Source organism: Lipotes vexillifer, unplaced genomic scaffold (genome assembly GCF_000442215.2).
Source record: "Lipotes vexillifer unplaced genomic scaffold, Lipotes_vexillifer_v1.1 scaffold545, whole genome shotgun sequence".
NCBI lineage: Eukaryota > Metazoa > Chordata > Mammalia > Artiodactyla > Lipotidae > Lipotes > Lipotes vexillifer.
In genome coordinates, this window is record NW_006779129.1 from 11,744 (window position 1) to 34,994 (window position 23,251).

The 23,251-nt window shown below is 44.4% G+C and overlaps 1 protein-coding gene across 1 annotated transcript in view; it reads right to left on the minus strand.

The window, feature by feature from the left end:
• Positions 1-2,776: 2,776 nt before the first annotated feature.
• The window catches only part of PRMT2 (protein arginine methyltransferase 2), a 38,856-nt gene continuing 18,381 nt past the window's right edge, over positions 2,777-23,251 (minus strand). Inside the window, exons 7-11 of the mRNA XM_007452474.1 lie at positions 8,565-8,740; positions 6,873-7,002; positions 5,492-5,628; positions 3,922-4,093; positions 2,777-3,377 (exon numbers count right to left, since the gene is read on the minus strand). Coding sequence (XP_007452536.1) covers positions 3,345-3,377; positions 3,922-4,093; positions 5,492-5,628; positions 6,873-7,002; positions 8,565-8,740 — 648 coding nt within the window. The 3' untranslated portion in view covers positions 2,777-3,344. The remainder of the gene's footprint in view (positions 3,378-3,921; positions 4,094-5,491; positions 5,629-6,872; positions 7,003-8,564; positions 8,741-23,251) is intronic.

The window sequence follows — 23,251 nt, forward strand, 5'->3', positions numbered from 1 at the left end:
AAGCCACCTCCTGAAACCAAAGCCACCAACACCATTCTGCTCGTAAGCTGCTTTGCCTTCTTCTGTTGGCTGCCTTACCACTTACTTGTCCTTAAAATCTGAAAGTAACATGTTGCTAGACAGCATCACTGGATTTCTGTCCTCTTGCTACCCAGCCATGTGTCCTTTGGTGATGCTGAAAAATGCCAGTAGAATTTCCTGCCTCAACTCCTCCCTTGCCAAGATGAGAATGCTCTCTAATAAAAGGGAATTAATAGTGATGGCATGGTCACCACCCAGCCTTCCTCTCAATAGAAGGATACATTGCCATAAAAGTGTTTTGAAAGAAAAGACACAGTATTGAAAAGTATGTGTTTTTTTTTTTTACTCTGCCTCTGGGCTCTAGTCAAAAGGTAATAGAAAAATATAGTTAAAGTTTAATTAACCCCTGTGAAAACTATGTCTGCTGCAGGATTCCTCCGAATTTTATCAGATTAAGAAACCTCTCTTCTATTCTTACTTTGCTAATAATTTTTTATTATGAATGTGTTTCGAATTTTATCATTTTTACATTTTTAAAAATTACATGATTTTTACTCCTTTCCTACTCATGTGGGCAACTTACTTCCCCACTGCATTTGAGTAGTTTATATTTAAATGTTTATTCAGTCTTTTAGTCCTGGAATTCAAATATACCTGTTGATGATATTTTATTTTTACATATCACTGATTTTAACTTGCTGGTATTCACCTATAATTATTTTTTCCACAATGTCGTTGTATACTTTGGGTACATTTATATTGGTTCAATAAAACAAGTGGAGAATATTCTCTCATTTTTTTATTCTCTGATAAAATATGAGAGAATATCCAAGGGTGCCTCCTACTCAGCGGCCCCAAGAGGAGTCCTGCCTGCTCGCTCGGGTCTGGATGTCCCCCTAGGGTGACGGCCCGTCTGGACCATCTGCTTGGCTCTCCCGGATGCTGGAGGAGGACCCACACTCCCCCCATGGCCGACATCAGGGAAGGGCCCGGGAGCTCAAGATCCAACACAGTGAAAGACAGGATGGGTGAGTGAGCTGGACAGCAGGTCGGTAGAAAGTCGCCAGGATGCCTGTGAGTCACGTGGGGCACGGTGAGTAGTTTCCAACAAATGTGTAAAGGAACCTAATACACAGAAGAGAGCAAGTAGGGCAGAAACAACATGTACAGCAAGAATGACCCAGAATTTTCTAAGACTGACGAACAATATCAACCCACAGATTCAAGAAGCTCCATGACAATGTAATAAAACTGCTGAAATCAAAGACAAAGAACAAATATTAAAGCAGGAGGAGCAAAAAAGGCACCGAGCATTGGATTCGACAGCACAGAGCTGTTCAACTGCGAACACGATTATCCTTCAAGGAAAAGGAAGACTGACCCCAGCGGCTGCCACTGCCCCCACAGGCCCAGGAGGTGAGGCTGCTTCCTCCTCACAGGGCAGGGCCGGGGGGTGGGGGTGGGGGGTGCCTCTTCGGTTTCAGGGCACCAGGATGCCCCAGCCCAGGGCCTCAAGAGTGGGGCCCTCACAGAGAGCTGCTTGGGTGGCCCGAGCGGAAGGGTCACTGCCGCCTGGTGGGCTTGGAGGGAAGAACATCAAACCAAAGAGGATTATTGTCCAGACCTAAATACTGATGGAACTTGCCTCGCTAGGTTTTGGACATGCCTGGGGCTCACCACCCTTTTATTCCTTCCTAGTTCCCCTTTCAGAGTGGGAGTGTCTGTCCTGTGCCTGTCCTGTCACTATGTTTTAGAAGCACAAACTCACGTGGTTCCATGGGTCACCTCTGGATGAATCCCACCTCAAGTCTCACACATATCTGGTTTCGACGAGATTTAGAGGAGACTTTGGACTTCGGGCTGGCGCTGGATTGAGTCAAGACTTTAGGGCTGTTGGGACGGAAATGAATGTATTTGCAGGTGAGGACATGAATTTGGGGGACCCGGGGGCAGAATGCTATGGTCTGTGTCCCTCCAAAATTCATATGCTGAGGCTTGTCTTTGTTTGAGCTGCTGTAACAGAGTATCATAGGCTGGGTGTCTTCTAAACAACAGAAACATCTGTCTCAGAGCTCTGGAGGCTGAGAAGTCCAAGGTCAAACACCAGCAGATTCAGTGTCTGGTGAGGCCCCCTTCCTGGTTCAGTCTTCCTGCTGTGTCCTCACATGGAGGAAGGGGACCAGGCAACTCTCTGGGGCCTCTTTTATAAGGACACTAATCCCATCCTTGGGGCTCCACCCTCATGACCTCATTACCTCCCAAAGGCCCTGTCTCCTAACACCACCATATTAGGGATTAGTTTTCAACACATGAATTTTGAGAGGTCACGAACCTTCAGTCTACAGCAAATTCACAGTGTACAAGCCCATTCACACAATGTTTGAAACCAGGCTCAAGTCTTCTCTGGTCATAGAAGGTATCAGCCTTGGGGGTGGTTCTGAGTGGGAGGGGCACTTGGGGCCTCCAGCGTGTTGGAGGGTCTGGGCCTGAACACTGGTTACACGTGTGCCCACTTTGTGAAACTTCATCCATCTGTATACTCATGACTTACGCGGTTTGGTGTATATAATTTATATTTCAATAAAAAGTTAACTAAAAACCAAAACCACACACACCAAAAAATGCAGACATGTACCTACTGGCATGAAAGTTTCTTCATAATATTAGATGAGAAAGGTTACAGAGCAATGCACACAGTATGGTCCATGCTTTTGCAAAATAATGTATGTGCACAGAACCAGGATATACACCAACATTCATTTATTAAAAAATATTTATTGAGCATGTACTATGTGCCGACACATAATTTATCTGGAAGACGTCTCTACAAGTGGACTACCCCATGCAGAGCCCCATCGCATGCATCGCACCTCAGGCCCCCACGAGGCTCTGTGTGACCCCACATCCCGCGAGCTGAGTGGGTGAGCCGAGGGCGGGAAGGACACGCACACATCACGCACGAACAGCCACCTTCACAGGAGCACAGGGTTGACGAGAGTGTCCTACGAGCTTAGAACTAGACCTGGCTGAGGGACACTGGGCCATCAACTACCCACAGGTGGACACCTGGAAACACAGCCCAGTTCTAAGGACAGGCAGGACAGTGACAATGGCGAGCGTGGACCCCGAGGAGCACGGGCGCATCTGGGGAGGGCCCGCGGCCCCGCACCCTTGGGTGAGGGTGTTACCACCCCATCCTGGTGCAAGTCCACGGTTTCCACAGGACACACGTTCCCATCCAGGGCCGACGCCACTGAGTCGCGTCTGTCCCTCCACGACGCTGCATCCCGCACAGAGCTGCATCTCGCACAGAGCTGCATCTGTCATCTCCAGATGGGAAAGACTTTCTCTCCAACCTGAGAAAGACAAAGAAAACAAACCAATCCGATGATAAATCATTTCAGTTTGATTAACACACAGTATTTCCTAATAATAGTTTAATACTGGACAAGAGTCTGGTATTCAGGTGCAGACTTTCAACAACAAACATTTAAACTTTTTTAACGTAAATCAGCATAAAGCAAAGCGCCAAACAGGTACTACAAAATAAAGGGAAACCATTTGATTATTTTCTTCCCTCTCCTGCATTAACCCTAAGTCTGAAGAGGAGGATTTCCCGTGGGCTCTGTGAGCCGTGAGCCCTAAGGCCCCGCCTGGCCACATGCTCACTTCAGCCCTCTCACTGCTGCCACGGCCAGAACACGACTCCACCGCACATCCACATTGCCCACGGCAAGGCACGCGGGGGGAGTAAGGCCGCACCATGGCCCAGCCCTCGGCCCCAGCTCTGGCCACGGGGTCCGCCGGGTGGGAATAGGCATCTGCCACTGCGACCGCCACAGACCCACCAGCTGCCCGGACTGGCACCACAGACCGTGACTCCACAGCTAAATATCTTACTTTCTGCGACCCGGGGTCTTGTCTAGAAGTGACGGACCAGCTCAGAGTGACAGACATGTGCCGTCTCCACACGGGGTTTCTCTGCAACACCACTGAGCCTGTGACCACGTCTCCCGCGAGGACGGACACGGGCTCGTCCATCATGAACAGCACCTGCTTCCAGTGGGTGGTGCTGCAAGACAGGGGCGTGGTGTCACCCCTCGGGGAGCCCATCGGGACTGCCATGCCCCCACCCTGTGATCAGACGGCTTCATGGGACCCGCGTGGACCCACAACCCGGGGGGCCTCCTGGACGCTGCACAGACTCCCTGGTGCCAAGGAGGCCAGGCCGCAGGGGCACGTGGCCAGACCCAGGTCCCCAGGGGCTGCCTGTCCCCAGCCCCTCGTGGGGTCAACCCAGCCTCCACAAGCTGGCATGGCAGTGCCCACCCAAAGCCACCTTCTCTGACCTGCTGACGCCCACGGTTCTAGTTTCTGCAGTTAAAGTGAGATACACGCTGTTGAAATCGTGTCCAAAAAAAGTCATAATTCCTGTGAGGGTTCAGCTGAGTGTGAGCAAACAAGTGCAGCATTTGGGGGAGCAGTGACACCCCGGATTCTGTAAGTCCTGTGACTCTCACACCCAAGCGCCTGAAAAGACCCAGGTCACACCCCGCAGTGAGGTTCTGCTGCGTCTCCCCCTCGTGTCACATCCTCCCTGATGCTGGGCCGCCCCCTTAGCCACCGTGGGGGGGGGGTCTCCCTCCCTGGCCCACGCCCTGCCCCCCATCCCGTCCCCATGCCACCTGTGTGTGGATGACCCCACGCAGACGCTCAGGTGGGAAACGCCGGGCACACACGGTTCGCGGGGGCCCCTGAGGCCCCTCTCCTGCGGGCCCTGGAAGGAGGCTCTGGCCAGGCAGCTCGCTCTCCTGCTCGACTTCCACAAAAGACGCTGAGGACCCCTGGGCCCCAAGACCGCGGGGCGTCTGCGCCCCTCCCTGGGCCTTGCTCACTTCTGCCGATCACACGGTGCAGGGGAGCATTGGGGCCGTCCCTGAAAGGGGCAGCGGAAGTCCCCGAATGAAAGTGGCGCCGCCCCCCCCCCGGGCAGCGGAAGTCCCCGAATGAAAGGGGCGCCCCCCCCCCCCCCCGAGGGGCCACTGTGTCCGGCAGCACGACAGACAAGGTGCGCTTCCCCACGCGCAGGAGCAAGCGTGCAGCCCCGAAACCTTACTGCTCAGAAGATAGATCTCGGGAAACATCTGCCTTCCCCAGAAGTCGGAGTAAAAGCCCCTGGAACCCTGTGGGCTGTTTCTGGGTCAGATAGGGAAGAGCTGCAGCAGCGTTTGGGGCCACGGAGAGAAGGTGGAGCCTGACCATCCAGGGTGTCAGGGACCCCCAACCCCGGCCCCGAGGAGGCCCGATGCCGGGGGGCCAACCCGGACTCACCGCCAGCCCTCCCACCCCTGGGCCAGGGCTCAACGGCATCTGGAGAGATTTGGGCCCACTCCCAATATTACTAGATCTTGAAACTCGTGGCTCTGCCAGGCTTTGTGTGCTGCCCCAGGAGAAGGAGGGGCACACTCACGGGTGCAGGGGGCCCGTGCTCAGCACCAGCTGTGGCTCGTCCTCCTCCAGGTTCTGGAACCGGACACTGAACCAGGCTGTGAATCCGTGGAGGGTGCCTGCCTTCTTGATGTCAAAGTGCAGCTCACCTTTCATCATCTGTGTTCAAGCAAATGAGTCAGAAAAGGGCACTGGGGACCGGGAAGCGGCTCCCGCCTCCGTGGGGCTCCGTCCCGGATCCCGCAGCACCGCCCCAGGCAGGCACGCCGTCTATTGCAGTAGTTATGCCACAAATCTGAAACTTGCTAGTTTAGCGGAACACATCAAAAACCATATCTCCTCCTATAGGGAAAGTAAATGTGAAAACCTGCATCCTGAACTCAAAGGCTGCAGGTAATCAGAAAAGGTTTTGAGCAATTTGGGTCTCATTGGCCTAATTTTCTGTCCCCAAATTCAGGTGGAGTACTTCCTCTTCTCAATTCTTTGTACAAACATAAAGCTCCAGACTGAGTCTCTACAATTCCCAAACTAACTAAAGCCTCAAAAGTTCAGTCTGCACGTGGTTTTGCCCACATCTAAGTTCCAGAAGGGGCTTCCTCCACCTCAGAGCAGCCCTTATAATGGGGTCGTCCGGAGCCCTCACACGCCACCTCGTGGCCACAGAGAGTAAGTAAAAGAATTTTAAGAATTTTATCATCAATGGGAGTTAAAAAAACTTAGGGCTTCCCTGGTGGCGCAGTGCTTGAGGGTCCGCCTGCCGATGCAGGAGACGCGGGCTACTGAGCCTGTGCTCTAGAGTCCTCGAGCCACAACTACTGAGTCTGCGTGCCACAACTTCTGAAGCCCATGTGCCTAGAGCCTGTGCTCCACAACAAGAGAACCCACTGCAGTGAGAAGCCCGCACACTGCAACAAAGAGTAGCCCCCCGCTCGCTGCAACTTGAGAAAGCCTGCACGCAGCAACGAAGACCCAGCGCAGCCAAAAATAAATAAATAAAATTTTTAAAAAATTAAACAAATAGTCTAAAATAGGTGAGGAAGTTAATTAGAGCCCATAGTAATAATCCCTCTAAGTTCTGATTTGTACGTTGGAGTTTATCTTTTTTTAAATCAATACCTCATGCTTTGCAAAAAAAAAAAAAAAAAAAAAAAAAACTTAGAAAAAAAATTAATTCAAATTCCATGATGAAACATATAATTTATTTGAATCTGAAGATGCTGAGAATATTACACATAAATCTAAAAGTAACTGAAGACGTTAAAGAGGTTAACTATAAAGAAAATAACCTAAAAATACAAAAAACAAAATCGGAATAGGAAAAAAAGAAAAAGACTGTGGGAAAATCAATAGCAACAAGTTTAACTTGTTTATTTGAACAGGAAGGAAGGGTCACCTCTTCTCACCTCGAGGTCGGCGATCTGCACGGTTCTCATGTCCAGCTGTAATATGGTGCATGGCTCAGAGAGACAGTCTTCTGGTTTCAAAATATGGTTATACTTGGGTTTCGAGAAAAACTCCTTAATTGCTAAAGATCTGGGGAAAAGTCAAAGTAATTTTGTTCAGTATCATTTACCCACATCTCAGGCTATCACGCCTCCTCTGCGTCAGCAGGAATTCTAACTCACCGAGCGAGAGGCAGGGCTGAGGCGGCCAGCCCTCCGGGGCCCCTCAGTCTCCTACTCGCGGGGTCTCAGCACACACCCAGAGAACACGGAACCCATGGGAAACTGAATGTTAACGAATGGCGTGAGAGGAGAACAGACATCTCCTCCAAGGGGCCAACCAGTGTCCCGGATAACGTGCGGCCTCAGCACGTCATCCCCCCACCCTCCAGTTCACGGTGCGCCTTTTCCAGACACCACAGCCCGTGTTCAGAGCTTCCTCCATCTTTCCTTGTCACTTTCACTACTGAGCGTTAATTCGGGCAGCATGAGAAACCCCACCCCAGCCCCACCCCCTGCTCTTTTCAAACCTTCCCAGCCCTTCCCACACACTAGTCCTACATGAACCACGGAGCGCCTCTGCTGGAGACCCTTCCTCTCCATCCCCTTTGGGATTTGGGCTGAGAGTACTTTGACTAGGGAAGATTCCATACCTTTATGTTGATACATTTTCTTTTTTTGAGTTTTTTAACAAAAAACAAAAAGGCCCAGAGGCCCCCATCTTGCTGCCAACTCCCAGCTGGACACCTAGCAGGTGTCCAGGCTCATTGAACAGAAGCTTCTTTCTGCCTCTGACAAAGGGGCCCTTCCCTAATTCCAGGGCTGCGGCTGGGTCTCTCCTGCCCACGTCCCACGGCACCTCAGAGGGGACGCAGCCGACACGTGTCACTATCCTTCTCAGAGGAGGCGATGTGACAACCATGAAGGCCTTGAGAGAAGGCTTTTATGTTAAAACCTGAAGCTCTACCACAAGCCTGACGTATGTTACACACGAGGAAATGAACGTTTGTGGAGCACCGCTTTCTTTGCCAAATGCCAGCGATGCCTTCACTAACACATTTTCTGACTCCTGTTAAAAAGTTACAGCTCTTGGGCTTCCCTGGTGGCGCAGTGGTTGAGAGTCTGCCTGGTAATGCAGGGGACACAGGTTCGAGCCCTGGTCTGGGAAGATCCCGCATGCCGCGGAGCGGCTGGGCCCGTGAGCCACAACTACTGAGCCTGCGCGTCTGGAGCCTGTGCTCCGCAACAAGAGAGGCCGCGACAGTGGGAGGCCCGTGCACCGCGATGAAGAATGGCCCCCGCTCGCCACAACTAGAGAAAGCTCTCGTGCAGCAATGAAGACCCAACACAGACAAAAATAAATAAATTAATTTTAAAAAGATTAAAAATAAAAGTTACGTCTCTTAGTGGGAACATCCATTTGTTTGAACAGCCCACGCATTTATAAACATGACCTTATTTTTCCCATTATATTTGGGGTCTTATAAATGGGACACTTCAATTTCCCATCACATCTGTTGGTTTAAAGACCTGTAAGGCAATGTGCAAACTTCTTAGTCACGTGAGCAAACTGAGCTCAGCGGGGTGGCAGCTCTCAGGCCTGCAGCCCGCCCCGCATGCTCCCGCAGCCCAGGAGCGCCCGGTGACACTCACTTGAGGGCACTGAGGTCGAACTCGTAGGCGTTGTCCCAGAAGAGCACCTTGCTGCGGTAGTCCCTGTCGGCGCTGCAGGGCACCAGGTGCAGCGCGGCCGTGGTCGGCCAGATGACCCCGTCCTCCTTCAGCCACGCGTCCCGGGCATAGAGGATGGACTCGATCATGAACTCAAACTGCAGGGAGGGAGACGCACAGGAGACACCGTGTCTGTGCAGCCCCCTCGCTGCTCAGACTCTGGGGTCTTCACGTCTGTCACCTCCAGAGGCACAGAACGGGCTGAGCTGCCCGGCCCAGGGAAGGGCTTCTCCTGCGCCCACACGGCAGTGGTCACCGAGTCCAGTCACAGCCCGGGTTTAAGCCCCATCGAGCCGCGTGGAGCTCGGAGCTGGGCGTGGCTAATGGCCAGGGAAATCAGCCTCTCGCCCACCTCACTCACTCAGCAGTCAGCTATCCCCACGTTTCTAAAGCCCTCAAGTGTTTCAGGGTCTTAACTCTCCAACATTATCAACCTGGTCTGGGGTATCCTCAGGATTCTCACCACCCTTTAAGTTGGCTGAAGTCACTTCATAAAAACGTGGAACACCGGGGGTGGAGTCAAGATGGCGTACTAGGAGGACGCGGAATTTGCGTCTCCGCACAACTAGGGCACCTACCAGGCACCGGTGGGGACCCATGGACACCTAAGGGGACGGGAGGAACCCTCAACGACCGGTAGGAAGTAGGGGGAGTGAGGGGGAAGGAGAAGCAGAGGTGGGACAGGATTGGTTCCCCTAACGGGCGCCTGGGGGAGGGGAAGGGATCCCACACCTGAAAGGGGAAATTGGGGGACCGTTGGGAGGGCAGAGGATCAAAAGGGAGTGTGGTCAGATCTCCCCTGCCCACTCGGGCCCCCAGAAGCCCAGCCTGATCCTCTGCCCTCCCAGTCTCCCTCCTGCTGTGCAGAGCCCAAGCCCCACCGCTACACTCGGAGACCCCCTCTGAGACCCGCCCCAATGCGCTGGGCCTAAACCCCACCCACACACCCCCACTCAGGGCCCTACGCAAACTCCTTAGCTCCACACTCCAGAGGCCCTCCTTTCCACGTGCTGCCTCTCCCCTTCCACCCTAAGCAGAGGCCCCGCCCCACGCTCAAACGGCACCCCCCCACCCACCTAGGTCCCACCCCACCCTAAACCCCGCCCCTGCCTATTCCACCTTCACCAGAACTCCGCCCTCATAGCCAAGGCTTTTTTTTTTTTCTTTTTCTTTTGTCCTCTTTTAGATTGGGGTTCCATTTTACCTTGTTGATTCACTGTCATTGATTCTTTTAGATTTTTGTTTTTCCTAATAAACCTTTTATTTTTCTAATTTTATTTTATTCTTTATACTTCGTTAGTGATCTCTCCTCCTGGCTTGTTGCTCCCCCTCCTTTTTTTTTTCTTTTTTCTGCTGTGGTTTTATTTTATCTTGATGCAGTTGTTTCAATTATAGTTTTATTTTTCCTAATATATTTTTTATCTTTCTAATTTTATTTCTTCATTCTTTGATACTGTACTGCTCCTTTTTTTCTTTATTTCTTCCTTCTTTTCTTTTTTTTTTTTTTAATGTGCCATGAAGCTTGCAGGATCTTGGTTCCCAGGCTGGAGGTCAGGCCCGAGCTCCCGTGGTGGGAGCTCGGAGTCCAAACCGCTGGACTAACAGAGAACCTCAGACCCCAGGGAATATCAATTGGAGCCAGGCCTCCAGGACATCTTCACCTCAGCACCAAGACCCAGCTCTATCCAACTGCCTGCCAACTCCACTGCTGGACATCTCAGGCCAAACAACCAGTAAGACAGGAATACAGCACCACCCATCAAAAAATATATATATAATGACAAAAAAATATGTTACAGACAAAGGAGCAAGGTAAAAACCTACAAGACCAAATAAATGAAGATGAAATACGCAACCTACCGGAAAAAGAATTCAGAGTAATGATAGTAAAGATGATCCAAAATCTCAGAAACAGAATGGAGAAAATACAAGAAACATTTAACAAAGATCTAGAAGAATTAAAGAGCAAACAAACAGTGATGAACAACACAATTACTGAAATTAAAAATACCCTAGAAGGAATTAATAACAGAATAACTGAGGCAGAAGAACGGATAAGTGACCTGGAAGATAAAAGGGTGGAAATAACCTCCAGGGAGCAGAATAAAGAAAAAAGAATGAAAAGAACTGAGGACAGTCTCAGAGACCTCTGGGACAACATTAAACGCACCAACATTTGAATTACAGGGGTCCCAGAAGAAGAAGAGAAAAAGAAAGGGTCTGAGAAAATATTTGAAGAGATTATAGTCAAAAACTTCCCTAGGGCTTCCCTGGTGGCACAGTGGTTGAGAGTCCGCATGCCGATGCAGGGGACACGGGTTCGTGCCCCGGTCCGGGAGGGTCCCGCGTGCCGCGGAGCGGCTGGGCCCGTGAGCCATGGCCGCTGGGCCTGCGCAGCCGGAGCCTGTGCTCCGCAACGGGAGAGGCCGCAACAGTGAGAGGCCCGCATACTGCAAAAAAAAACCAAAACAAACCAAAAAAACTTCCCTAATGGGAAAGGAAATAGTCAATCAAGTCCAGGAAGCGCAGAGAGTACCACACAGGATAAACCCAAAGAGAAACATGCCGAGACACATACTAATCAAACTATCAAAAATTAAATACAAAGAAAAAAATATTAAAAGCATCAAGGGAACAGCAACAAAGAACATACATATACATATATGTATAACTGATTCACTCTGTTATAAAGCAGAAACTAACACACCATTGTAAAGCAATTATACCCCAATAAAGATGTTAAAAAATAAAAAATAAAAATAAAATAAAGAACGTACAAGGGAATCCCCAGAAGGTTAACAGATGACTTTTCAGCAGAAACTCTGCAAGCCAGAAGGGAGTGGCAGGACATACTTAAAGTGATGAAAGGGAAAAACCTACAACCAAGATTACTCTACCCAGCAAGGATCTCATTCAGATTCAATGGAGAAATTAAAACCTTTACAGATAAGCAAAAGTTAAGAGAATTCAGCACCACCACACCAGCTTTACAACAAATGCTAAAGGAACTTCTCCAGACAGGAGACACAAGAGAAGGAAAAAGCCTACAAAAACAAACCCAAAACAGTTAAGAAAATGGTAATAGGAACATACATATCGATAATTACCTTACACGTGAATGGATTAAATGCTCCAATCAAAAGACATAGACTGGCTGAATGGATACAAAAACAAGACCCGTACATATGCTGTCTACAGAGACCCACTTCAGACCTAGGGACACATACAGACTGAAAGTGAGGTGATGGAAAAAGATATTCCATGCAAATGTAAATCAAAAGAAAGCTGGAGTAGCAATTCTCATATCAGACAAAACAGACTTTAAAATAAAGACTATTACAAGAGACAAAGAAGGACACTACATAGTGATCATGGGATCAATCCAAGAAGAAGATATAACAATTGTAAATATATATGCACCCATCACAGGAGCACCTCAATACATAAGGCAAATGCTAACAGCCATAAAAGGGGAAATTGACAGTAACACAATAACAGTACGGGACTTTAAAACCCCACTTTCACCAATAGACAGATCATCCAAAATGAAAATAAATTAGGAAACACAAGCTTTAAACGACACATTAAACAAGATGGACTTAACTGATATTAATATGATATTCCATCCAAAACCAAACAGAATACTTTCTTCTCACGTGCTCATAGAACATTCTCCAGGATACATAATATCCTGGGTCACAAATCAAGTCCTGGTAAATTTAATAAAATTGAAATCATATCAGGTATCTTTTCTGACCACAACCTATGAGACTAGATGTCAATTACAGGAAAAAAATCTGTAAAACATAGGAACACATGGAGGCTAAACAATACACTACTAAATAACCAAGAGATCACTGAAAAGATCATAGAGGAAATTAAAAAATACCTAGAAACAAATGACAATGAAAACACAATGACCCAAAAACCTATGGGATGCAGCAAAAGCAGTTCTAAGAGGGAAGTTTATAGCAATACAATCCTACCTCAAGAAACAATAAAAATCTCAAACAACCTAACCTTACACCTAAAGCAATTAGAGAAAGAAGAACAAAAAAAACCCAAAGTTAGCAGAAGGAAAGAAGTCATAAAGATCAGATCAAAAATAAGTGAAAAAGAAATGAAGGAAACGATAGCAAAGATCCATAAAACTAAAAGCTGGTTCTTTGAGAAGATAAACAAAATGGATAAACCATTAGCCAGACTCATCAAGAAAAAAAGGGAGAAGACTCAGATCAACAGAATTAGAAATGAAAAAGGAGACGTAACAACTGACACTGCAGAAACACAAAGGATCATGAAAGATTACTACAAGCAACTATATGCCAATAAAATGGACAACCTGGAAGAAATGGACAAATTCTTAGAAAAGCACAACCTTCCAAGACTGAACCAGGAAGAAATAGAAAATATAAACAGACGAAACACAAGCACTGAAATTGAAACTGTGATTAAAAATCTTCCAACAAACAAAACCCCAGGACCAGATGGCTTCACGGGCGAATTCTATCAAACAGTTAGAGAAGAGCTAACACCCATCCTTCTCAAACTCTTCCAAAATATAGCAGAGGGAGGAACACTCCCAAACTCATTCTAGGAGGCCACCATCACCCTGACACCAAAACCAAACAACGATGTCACAAAAAAAGAAAACTACAGCCAATATCTCTGATGAACACAGATGCAAAAATCCTCAACAAAATACTAGCAAACAGAATCCAACAGCACATTAAAAGGATCATACACCATGATCAATTGGGGTTTATCCCAGGAATGCAAGGATTCTTCAATATATGCAAATCAATCAATGTGATAAACAATATTAGCAAATTGAAGGATGAAAACCATATGATAATCTCAATAGATGCAGAAAAAGTTTTTGACAAAATTCAACACCCATTTATGATAAAAACTGTCCAGAAAGTAGGCATACAGGGAACCTACCTTAACATAATAAAGGCCATATATGACACACCTATAGCCAACATCATTCTCAATGGTGAAAAACTCAAACCATTTCCTCTAAGATCAGGAACAAGACAAGGTTGCCCACTCTCACCACTATTATTCAACATAGTTTTGGAAGTTTTAACCACAGCAATCAGAGAAGAAAAAGAAATAAAAGGAATCCAAATCGGAAAAGAAGAAGTAAAGCTGTCACTGTTTGCAGATGACATGATACTATACATTGAGAATCCTAAAGATGCCACCAGAAAACTACTAGAGCTAATCAATGAATTTCATAGAGTAGCAGGATACAAAATTAATGCACAGAAATCTCCTGCATTCCTATACACTAATGATGAAAAATCTGAAAGAGAAATTAAAGAAACACTCTGATTTACTATTGCAACATAAAAATTAAAATACCTAGGAATAAACCTACCTAAGGAGACAAACGACCTGTATGCAGAAAACTATAAGACACTGATGAAAGAAATTAAGGATGATACAAAGAGATGGAGAGATATACCATGTTCTTGGACTGGAAGAATCAACATTGTGAAAATGACTGTACCACCCAAAGCAATCTACAGATTCAATGCAATCCCTATCAAACTACCACTGGCATTTTCCACAGAACTAGAACAAAAAATTGCACAATTTGTATGGAAACACAAAAGACCCCAAATAGCCAAAACAATCTTCAGAAAGAAAAACAGAGCTGGAGGAATCAGTCTCCCAGACTTCAGACCAAACTACAAAGCTACAGTAATCAAGACAGTATGGTATTGGCATAAAAACAGAAATATAGATCAATGGAACAGGATATAGAAAGCCCAAAGATAAAGCCACACACATACGGTCACCTTATCTTTGATAAAGGAGGCAAGAGTATACAATGGAGAAAAGACAGCCTCTTCAAAAGTGGTGCTGGGAAAACTGGACAGCTACATGTAAAAGGATGAAATTAGAACACTTCCTAACACCATACCCAGAAATAAACTCAAAATGGATTAAAGACCTAAATGCAAAGCTAGACAGTATAAAACTCTTAGAGGAAAACATAGGCAGAACACTCTGTGACATAAATCAGAGCAAGATCCTTTTTGACCCACCTCCTAGAGAAATGGAAATAAAAACAAAAATAAACAAATGGGACCTAATGAAACTGCAAAGCTTTTGCACAGCAAAGGAAACCATAAACAAGACCAAAAGACAACCCTCAGAATGGGAAAAAATATTTGCAAATGAAGCAACTGACAAAGGATTAATCTCTAAAATATACAAGCAGCTCATGCAGCTCAATATCAAAAAAACAAACAACCCAATCCAAAAATGGGCAGAAGACCTAAATAGACATTTATCCAAAGAAGATTGCCAACAAACACATGAAAAGATGCTCAACATCACTAATTATTAGAGAAATGCAAATCAAAACTACAGTGAGGTATCACCTCACCTCAGTCAGAATGGCCATCATCAAAAAACCTACAAACAATAAATGCTGGAGAGCGCGTGGAGAAAAGGGAACCCTCTTGAACTGTTGGTGGGAATGAAAATTGATACAGCCACTATGGAGAACAGTATGGAGGTTCCTTAAAAAACTAAAAATAGAATTACCATATGACCCAGCAATCCCACTACTGGGCATATACCCCGAGAAAACCATAATTCAAAGAGTCATGTACCACAGTGTTCATCGCAGCACTATTTACAATAGCCAGGACAAGGAAGCAACCTAAGTGTCCATCAACAGATGAATGGAGAAAGAAGATGTGGCACATGTATACAATGGAATATTACTCGGCCATAAAAAGAAACGAAACTGAGTTATCTGTAGTGAGGTGGATGCGCCTAGAGTCTGTCATACAGAGTGAAGTCAGTCAGAAAGAGAAAAACAAATACCGTATGCTAACACATATGTATGGAATCTAAAAAAAAAAAAGGTTCTGATGAACCTAGGAGCAGGACAGGAATAAAGACACAGAGATAGCGTATGGACTTGAGGACACGGGGAGGGGGAAGGGTAAGCTGGGACGAAGTGAGAGAGTGGCATGGACATATATACACTACCAAACGTAAAATAGATAGCTAGTGGGAAGCAGCTGCATGGCACAGGGAGATCAGCTCGGTGCTTTGTGACCACCTAGAGGGGTGGGATAGGGAGGGTGGGAGGGAGATGCAAGAGGGAGGGGATGTGGGGATATACGTACACATATAGCTGATTCACTTTGTTACACAGCAGCAACCAACACACCATTCTAAAGCAATTATAGTCCAATAAAGATGTTAAAAAAAAAAAAAGGGAACTGTTCCTAGATTATATTTGACTATGTCAATTTCCTGGCCTAATTTTCAATAAAACGTTGATGTTAATTTAACAAAGAAAAAAAAACGTGGAACATCAAAGCAGGAGTGCCACAGAGGTCACGTGGCACCGAAGTCAAGAGCTGCCCAGCGCCCCTAGGTGCCCCTCGGGAGTGTTGAATTTTGAGAATTCTTTGTATATTCAGGACACACACTGGATATGTGATTTGCAAATATTTTCTCCTAACCTTAGCCTGCCTTTTCATTCTCTTAACACTGTCTTTTACAGAACAGACATTTTTACTTTTGATGAAGTCCAATTTATCAACTTTTTCTTTAATAGATTATGCTTTTAGAGTCACACCTAAAAACCCTTTGACTAACCCAGGAACACTTTCTCCTGTGATTTCTTCCAAGAGTTTTATAGTTTTATGTTCTAGGCAATTAGATCTGTAATCAATTGTGAGTTCATTGTTTAGTATGAGGTATGAGGCTTAAAGATGAAGTTCTTTTTTTTTGCACATGGATGGCCAACTGTTCCAATATAATTAGGTGAAAAGACTCTTTTCTTCATTGAATTAACGTTGCCCCTCTGTTCAGAATCAGTTGACCATATTTGTAGGAATATACTGTCTATTCTGTTCCATCGACTTACGTGTCTTTCGTTTCACCAGTTTCACAGTCTTGACTACCAGAGCTTTTATACTAAGTTTTAAAGTCAGGTACTATAATTCTTCCAATTTTGTTCTTTTAAAAATTGTATCAGCTATTCTAGTTTGTTTACATTCCACATAAATTTTACAATGAACTTATCTACAAAAACTCCTGCTTAGATTTTTACTGGAATTGTATTAAATCTACAGATTAATCTGGGGAGAAGAGACATCCTTAGAAGGCTGTCTTCCAGCCCATGAACAATGTGTATCTACCAGCATCACGTAGTTTTCAGCATACAGATCTTGTACGTTTTGTCAGATTTCATCATTTTGGAGCTACTGTAAATAGTACTGTACAGTGCTAGTATTTATATAAAAATATGGCTGGTTTTTGTATGTTGACTTTGTGATCTTCTTAAACTTGCCTACTAGTCTAGGAAAGTTTTTGGAGATTCCTTGGGATTTTCTACAAAGACAATCATGCTGTCTGAGAAAGGGATGGTTTATTTCTTTGTCTTCGTTCTGTGTGCCTTTCACTTCTCCTCTCCCTTTTGCACTGGTCAGGGTTCCCAGTACAACATGGAGAAGTGGTGGAGCGGCCCTCCCTGCATCACTCCTGCTCTTAGGGGGAAGTTGCCATTCTGTCCTAACAAGTAAAAAGCTGAACAAACTGAAACAGCAAGAACTGTTCCTAGATCCGTAAGAGAAATGAGGTCACAGAGCAAACTGCTGCCGCCAAACAGGAGAAATTGAGAGACTAATACAGACGGTCCCCTACTTATGATGGTTCAACTTTACAACGGGGCAATAGGAGTTCAGTGAAGACTATGCCTCAGATTTTGAATTTTGATCTTTTCCAAGCTAGCGATACACAGTGCAGCACATGAGCCACACAAGCCACAGCCCTGCTCCCACGAGACCGCTCCCACGAGACCGCTACGGTGAACGACACTTTCAGTACAGTACTGAGTCAGTTACATGAGACAGTCAACGCTTTATTATCAAATGGGCTTTGGTTATGATTTTGCCCAACTGTAGGCTCACGTGAGTGCTCTGAGCACATTTAAGGCAGGCAAGGCTCAGCTGTGATGTTCAAGAACTTAGGTGTGTTATGTGCATTTTGAAGTTTTTTGTTTATAAATTTATTTATTTATTTTTGACTGTGTTGGGTCTTCGTTGCTGCACGCGGGCTTTCTCTAGTTGCAGCGAGCGGGGGCTACTCTTCGTTGCGGTGCACGGGCTTCTCGTTGTGGTGGCTTCTCTTGTTGCGGAGCACAGGCTCTAGGCGTGTGGGCTTCGGTAGTTGTGGCACGTGGGCTCTAGAGCGCAGGCTCAGTAGTTGTGGCTCACAGGCTTAGCTGCTCTGCGGCATGTGGGATCTTCCCGGACCAGGGCTCAAACCCGTGTCCCCTGCATTGGCAGGCGGATTCTTAACCACTGCACCACCCGGGAAGTCCCTGCATTTTGGACTTTGATATTTTCAACTTATGATGGGTGTGTCGGGACGCAGCCCCATCATAAGTCGAGGAGGATCGTACAGAGAATCACAGCTTGCCAGGGGAGGAAACATGAACTGTGGTTGACAAGTTGCTGGGGCCCACTGTGGACAAGCCTGAGAGTGAAAGCTCCAGATGGGCTCAGTCACAGGGGTCCCCACAGTAAACGTCAGAGAAAAGTCCCCTCGTGCTTCTGACAAGTTCGAAAGCAAGCATTTGAAATACACCAGAGTATTCTGTTCTTCTTAACAGGGTCTGCACTCAGGAGAAACTAGTTAACAGAACCTAACCAGCTGGAGAACGAGAAATATCCAACTTGAGCCCCCTCCAGCCATCCTGTCCCACCTAAAAGAGGAAAAGAAGCTGAGACGCACCTGTGAAGTTCACAGAGCAGAGGCCCAGGCTCTGTGAAGTTCACAACGCAGAGGCCCAGGCTCACTGAACACTGAGACCCCAGAAGGACCACAGAACACTCCCCGACCCGCATCTCACCACCACATCACTACAGGCCTGTTTGCACTGAACCTTTATCCAGTCATCAAGCCTGGCTATCAGGAGAAAACCACAAGACATACTACCAGTGTAAGACACACAGCGAGGCTTAGAACCAGACTCAGACACAGCAGGGATGCTGTAATTATCAGACTGGGAATTTAACAACTGTGATTCATATGCTCAGGGCTCTAATGGATAAAGCAGACAGCCTGCAGGAACAGATGGGCAATGTAAGCAGAGAAAGGAAAATTCTTGAAAAGAACCAAAAATAAATGCTCAAGATGAAAAACAATGTAATAGAAACGAAGGATGTCTTCAATGGGCTCATTAGTAAGGACACAGCTGAGCAACAGAAGCCTCCAAGCTTGAGGAAATGACAAAGCTGAAAAGCACAGAAAACAGGCTAAAAAATACAACAACATATTCCAGGCCTGTAGGACAACAAAAGGTATAGTAGACACAAAACAGAAGTACCAGGAGAAGAATGAGAGGTGGGATCAGAAGAAGTTGAAAAACTAATGACAGAATTTCCCCAAATTAATGTCAAACAACAACCCACAGATCCAGGAGTGCAGAGCAAACCAAGCAAGATAAATGTGGGGAAGAAAAAAAAAAAAAGTAAAACTAGGCATGTCATTTTCAAACTACAGACACTCAAAAGATAAAGAAAAAATCCTGAAAGAAGCTGGGGGGAGAAAACACCTACCTACTGGGGAACAAAGATAAAATTTCATCTGAATTCTCAGAAACCATGCAAGCAAGAAGAGAGTGGAGTGAAATATTTAAAGTGTTGAGAGAAAAAAACCCACCAACCTAGAATTCTGCACCCTGTGAAATTATCCTTCAGAAGTGAAGGAGAAATAAAGACTTTCTCTGACAAACAAAATAGAGGGAACTTGTTGCCAGTAGACCTGCTTTGCAAGAAATGTTAAAAGAAGTTCTTTAGAAAGAAGGAAAATGATATACAGGCAGATCTCATTTTATTGTGCTTCACAGATACTGTACTTTTTACAAATTGAAGGCTTGTGGCAACCTTGCATCGAGCAACCCTATCGGCACCATTTTCCAACAGCCTTTGCTCACTTTGTGTCTGTGTGTCACATTTTGGTAATTCTCGCAACATTTCAAACTTTTTCATTATTACTGTACTTGTTACGGTAATCTGTGATTAACATCTTTGATGTTACTACTGCAAAAAGATGAGAACTCGCTGAAGGCTCAAATGATGGTTAGCATTTTTTAGCAATAAAGGATATTTTAATTAAGGTATGTACATTGCTGTTTTAGACATAATGCTACTGCACACCTACCAGACTACAGCATAGTGTAAACATAACTTTTATATGCACTGGGAAACCAAAAATTCATACAACTTGCTTTATTGTGGTGGTCTAGAACTGAACCAGCAATATCTCTGAGGTGTGCCTGTAGATCAGAAACACGGATCTGCATAAAGAAAGAAAATCACTGAAACAGAAATAAATGAAGATAAAACTAAAACTTTTATTTTTCCTATTCTTAATCAATCTAACAACTTGTCCAATATAATAGCAACACAATATTTAACCATGTATGTTTATGTACGTATGCATATCTATACTTATATATAATAAAATGAATGAAAATGATGATACAAGGGACAGGAGGGAGAAATCAGGATTACCCTGTTATCCTAAAGTGCTCACACTAACCATGAAGCCTAAGAGTGTTAGATGAAAACAGACTCGGAACAGCTGTAAATACACATTGAAAACTGTACAGAAACCAATTAAAAAAGCAAAAAAGAGCAAGTATAACTGCTATGCTAAGAAAAGAGAGAAAATGGAGTCAAATAACATGCTCAATTAAAACCTCAAAAGACAGAGCACCTAAATATTATGGAAAATATTAAGAGAGCTGAAGAGAGAAATAGACAGCAATCCAATAACTGTAGGGGACTTCAATAGCCAATTTTCAACAACAGATAAATCATCCAGGCAGAAAATCATAAGGCGACACTTGACTTAAGCTACACATTAGACCAGATGGATTAACAGACCTGTACAACATTTCAGGCAACAGCAGCAGAGTATATACATTTTCTCAAGAACTCAAGGAACATTCTCCAGGATAGGTCATAAGTTAAACCACAAAACAAGTCTTAATAAATTTAAGAAGACTGAAATCATATCAAACATCTTTTCTCATAGCAATGGTATGAAACTAGAAATCAATTCCAAGAAGAACACTGGAAAATTCACAAATATGTGGAGATTAAACAACATGCTCCCAAACAACCAATGGGTCAAAGAAGAATTCAAAAGAGAAATCAAAAAATATGTTGAGACACACAAAAATGGAAAGACAACACACCAAAACTTATGGGATGCAGCAAAAGCAGTTCTAAGAGGCAAGTTTACAGTAATAATGCCTACATTAAGAAAAAACGAATATCTCAAATAAGCAAATCTAACTTTGCACCTCAAGGAACTAGAAAAAGAAGAACAAATTAGCCCAAAGTTAGTAGAAGGAAGGAAATAAATGAGATAGATACTGATAAGACAACAGAAAAGATCAACGAGTTTCCTTTTTTAAAAGATAAACAAAATAGACAAATCTTTAGCTAGACTTACCAAGAAGAGGACTGAAATATATAAAATTTTAAATGAAAGAGGAGCTATTATAACTGATATCACACAAAGGATCATAAGAGACAGTATGAATAATTACATGCCAACAAATTGGATAACCTAGAAGAAATTGATAAATTCCTAGAAACACAGAGCCTACCAAGAATAAATCATGAAGATACAAGAAATCTGAACAGAGCAATTACTAGTAGGAGATTGGATCAGTAATCAAAAACCTCCCAACAAACAGAAGTCCAGGACCAAACTGCTTCACGGACAAATTCCACCAAAAATTTAAAGAATTCATACCAAACCTTCTCAAATTCTTCCAAAAACAGAAGAGGAGGGAACTCTTCCAAACTCATTTCTCATTCTACAAGAGGCCAGCATTACCCTGATACCTAAGCCAGACAAGAACACTGCAAGAAAAGAAAATCACAGGCCAATATCCCTAATGAACATAGTTGGAAAATCCTCAATACAATATTAGCAAATCAATTCAACAATACATTAGGGGGAAAGGTCGGGGGAGGGTATGAATTGGGAGGTTGGGTTTGGCATATGCTCGCTACTAAATGTAAAACAGACAATCAACAAGAACCTACTGTACATCACAGGTAACTCTACTCAATACTCTGTTATACCCTACATGGGAAAGAATTTGAAAAAGAATAGATATATGAATATGTATAACTAAGTCACTTTGCTGTACACCTGAAACTAACACAACACTGTGAATCAACTATACTCTAATATAAAATTAAAAATAAAAAAAGTACATTAAAAGGATCACACACCATAATCAAGTGGGATTTATTCCTGGGATGCAGGGATGGTTCAACTTAGCAAATCCATAAATGTAATATGCCACATTAACAAAATGAAGGATAAAAATCATATGATCATCTCAATACATGCAGAAAAAGCATTTGATAAAATTCAACTACCCACCATTATAAAACCTCTCAAAAAATTGGGTATAGGTGGGACATACCACAACATAATAAAGGCCATATATGACAAGCCCACATCTAATATCATACTCAATGGTGAAAAGCTAAAAGCTTTTCCTCTAAGATCAGGAACAAGACAAGGATGCCCCTCTTACCACTTTTATTCAACACAGTCCTAAAAGTCCCAGCACAGCTATTTGGAAAGAAAAAGAAAGAAAAGGCATCCAAATTGGACAGGAAGAAGTAAAAATGTCTCCACTTGAAGATGACATGACACTATACGTAGAAAACCCTGAAGACTCCACCAAAATGAGGAATAGATAAGGAAAATGTGATTATATATATTCACACACACAATGGAGTATTATTCAGCCATGAAAAAGAAAGAAATCTTGCCATTTGCAACAACATGGATGAACCTAGAAGGCATTCTGCTAAGTGAAAGAAGCTGGACAAATACTGCATGGTATCACTCATATGTGGAATCTAAAAAAAATCTGAACTCAGAGAAACAGTAGGAAAGTGGTTGCCAGGGGCTGTGGGGGTGAAGGAAATAGGGAGAGTCTGGTAATCGGGCACAAGCTTTCAGTAACGAGGTGAACAAGGTCTGGGGATCTGCTGTATACCATAGTGACCACAGTTGATAACACTGTGCTGTGTAACTGAAATTTGCTAAGAGAGTAGAACTTAAGTATTCTCACTTTAAAAATAAAGGTAAATATGTGAGGTGACAGATGTATTAATTAGCTCAATGGGGGCAATTCATTGACAATGTATACAGATATCAAATCATCATTCTGTACACTTAAATACCTTACAATTTTGTCAGTTATACCTTAATAAAAGTGAAAATAGATAAAAGAAGTGAGCTTCAGGAGAGAGGAATTTAAAAACTGAGAATTTTTAAAACTTGGAAATGGGCTATTAAGTGAATATCCCATCAATTTATGAAAACATATATATTTTTTAATTGGGGTATAGTTGCTTCACCATGTTGTGATGGTTTCTGCAAAGTGAATCAGCCATATGTACACACATATCCTCTCCTTTTGGGATTTCTTGCCCATTTAGCTCACCACAGAGCACCAAGCAGAGTTCCCTGTGCTATACAGCGGGTTCTCATTAGTTATCTATTTTATACATAGTAGT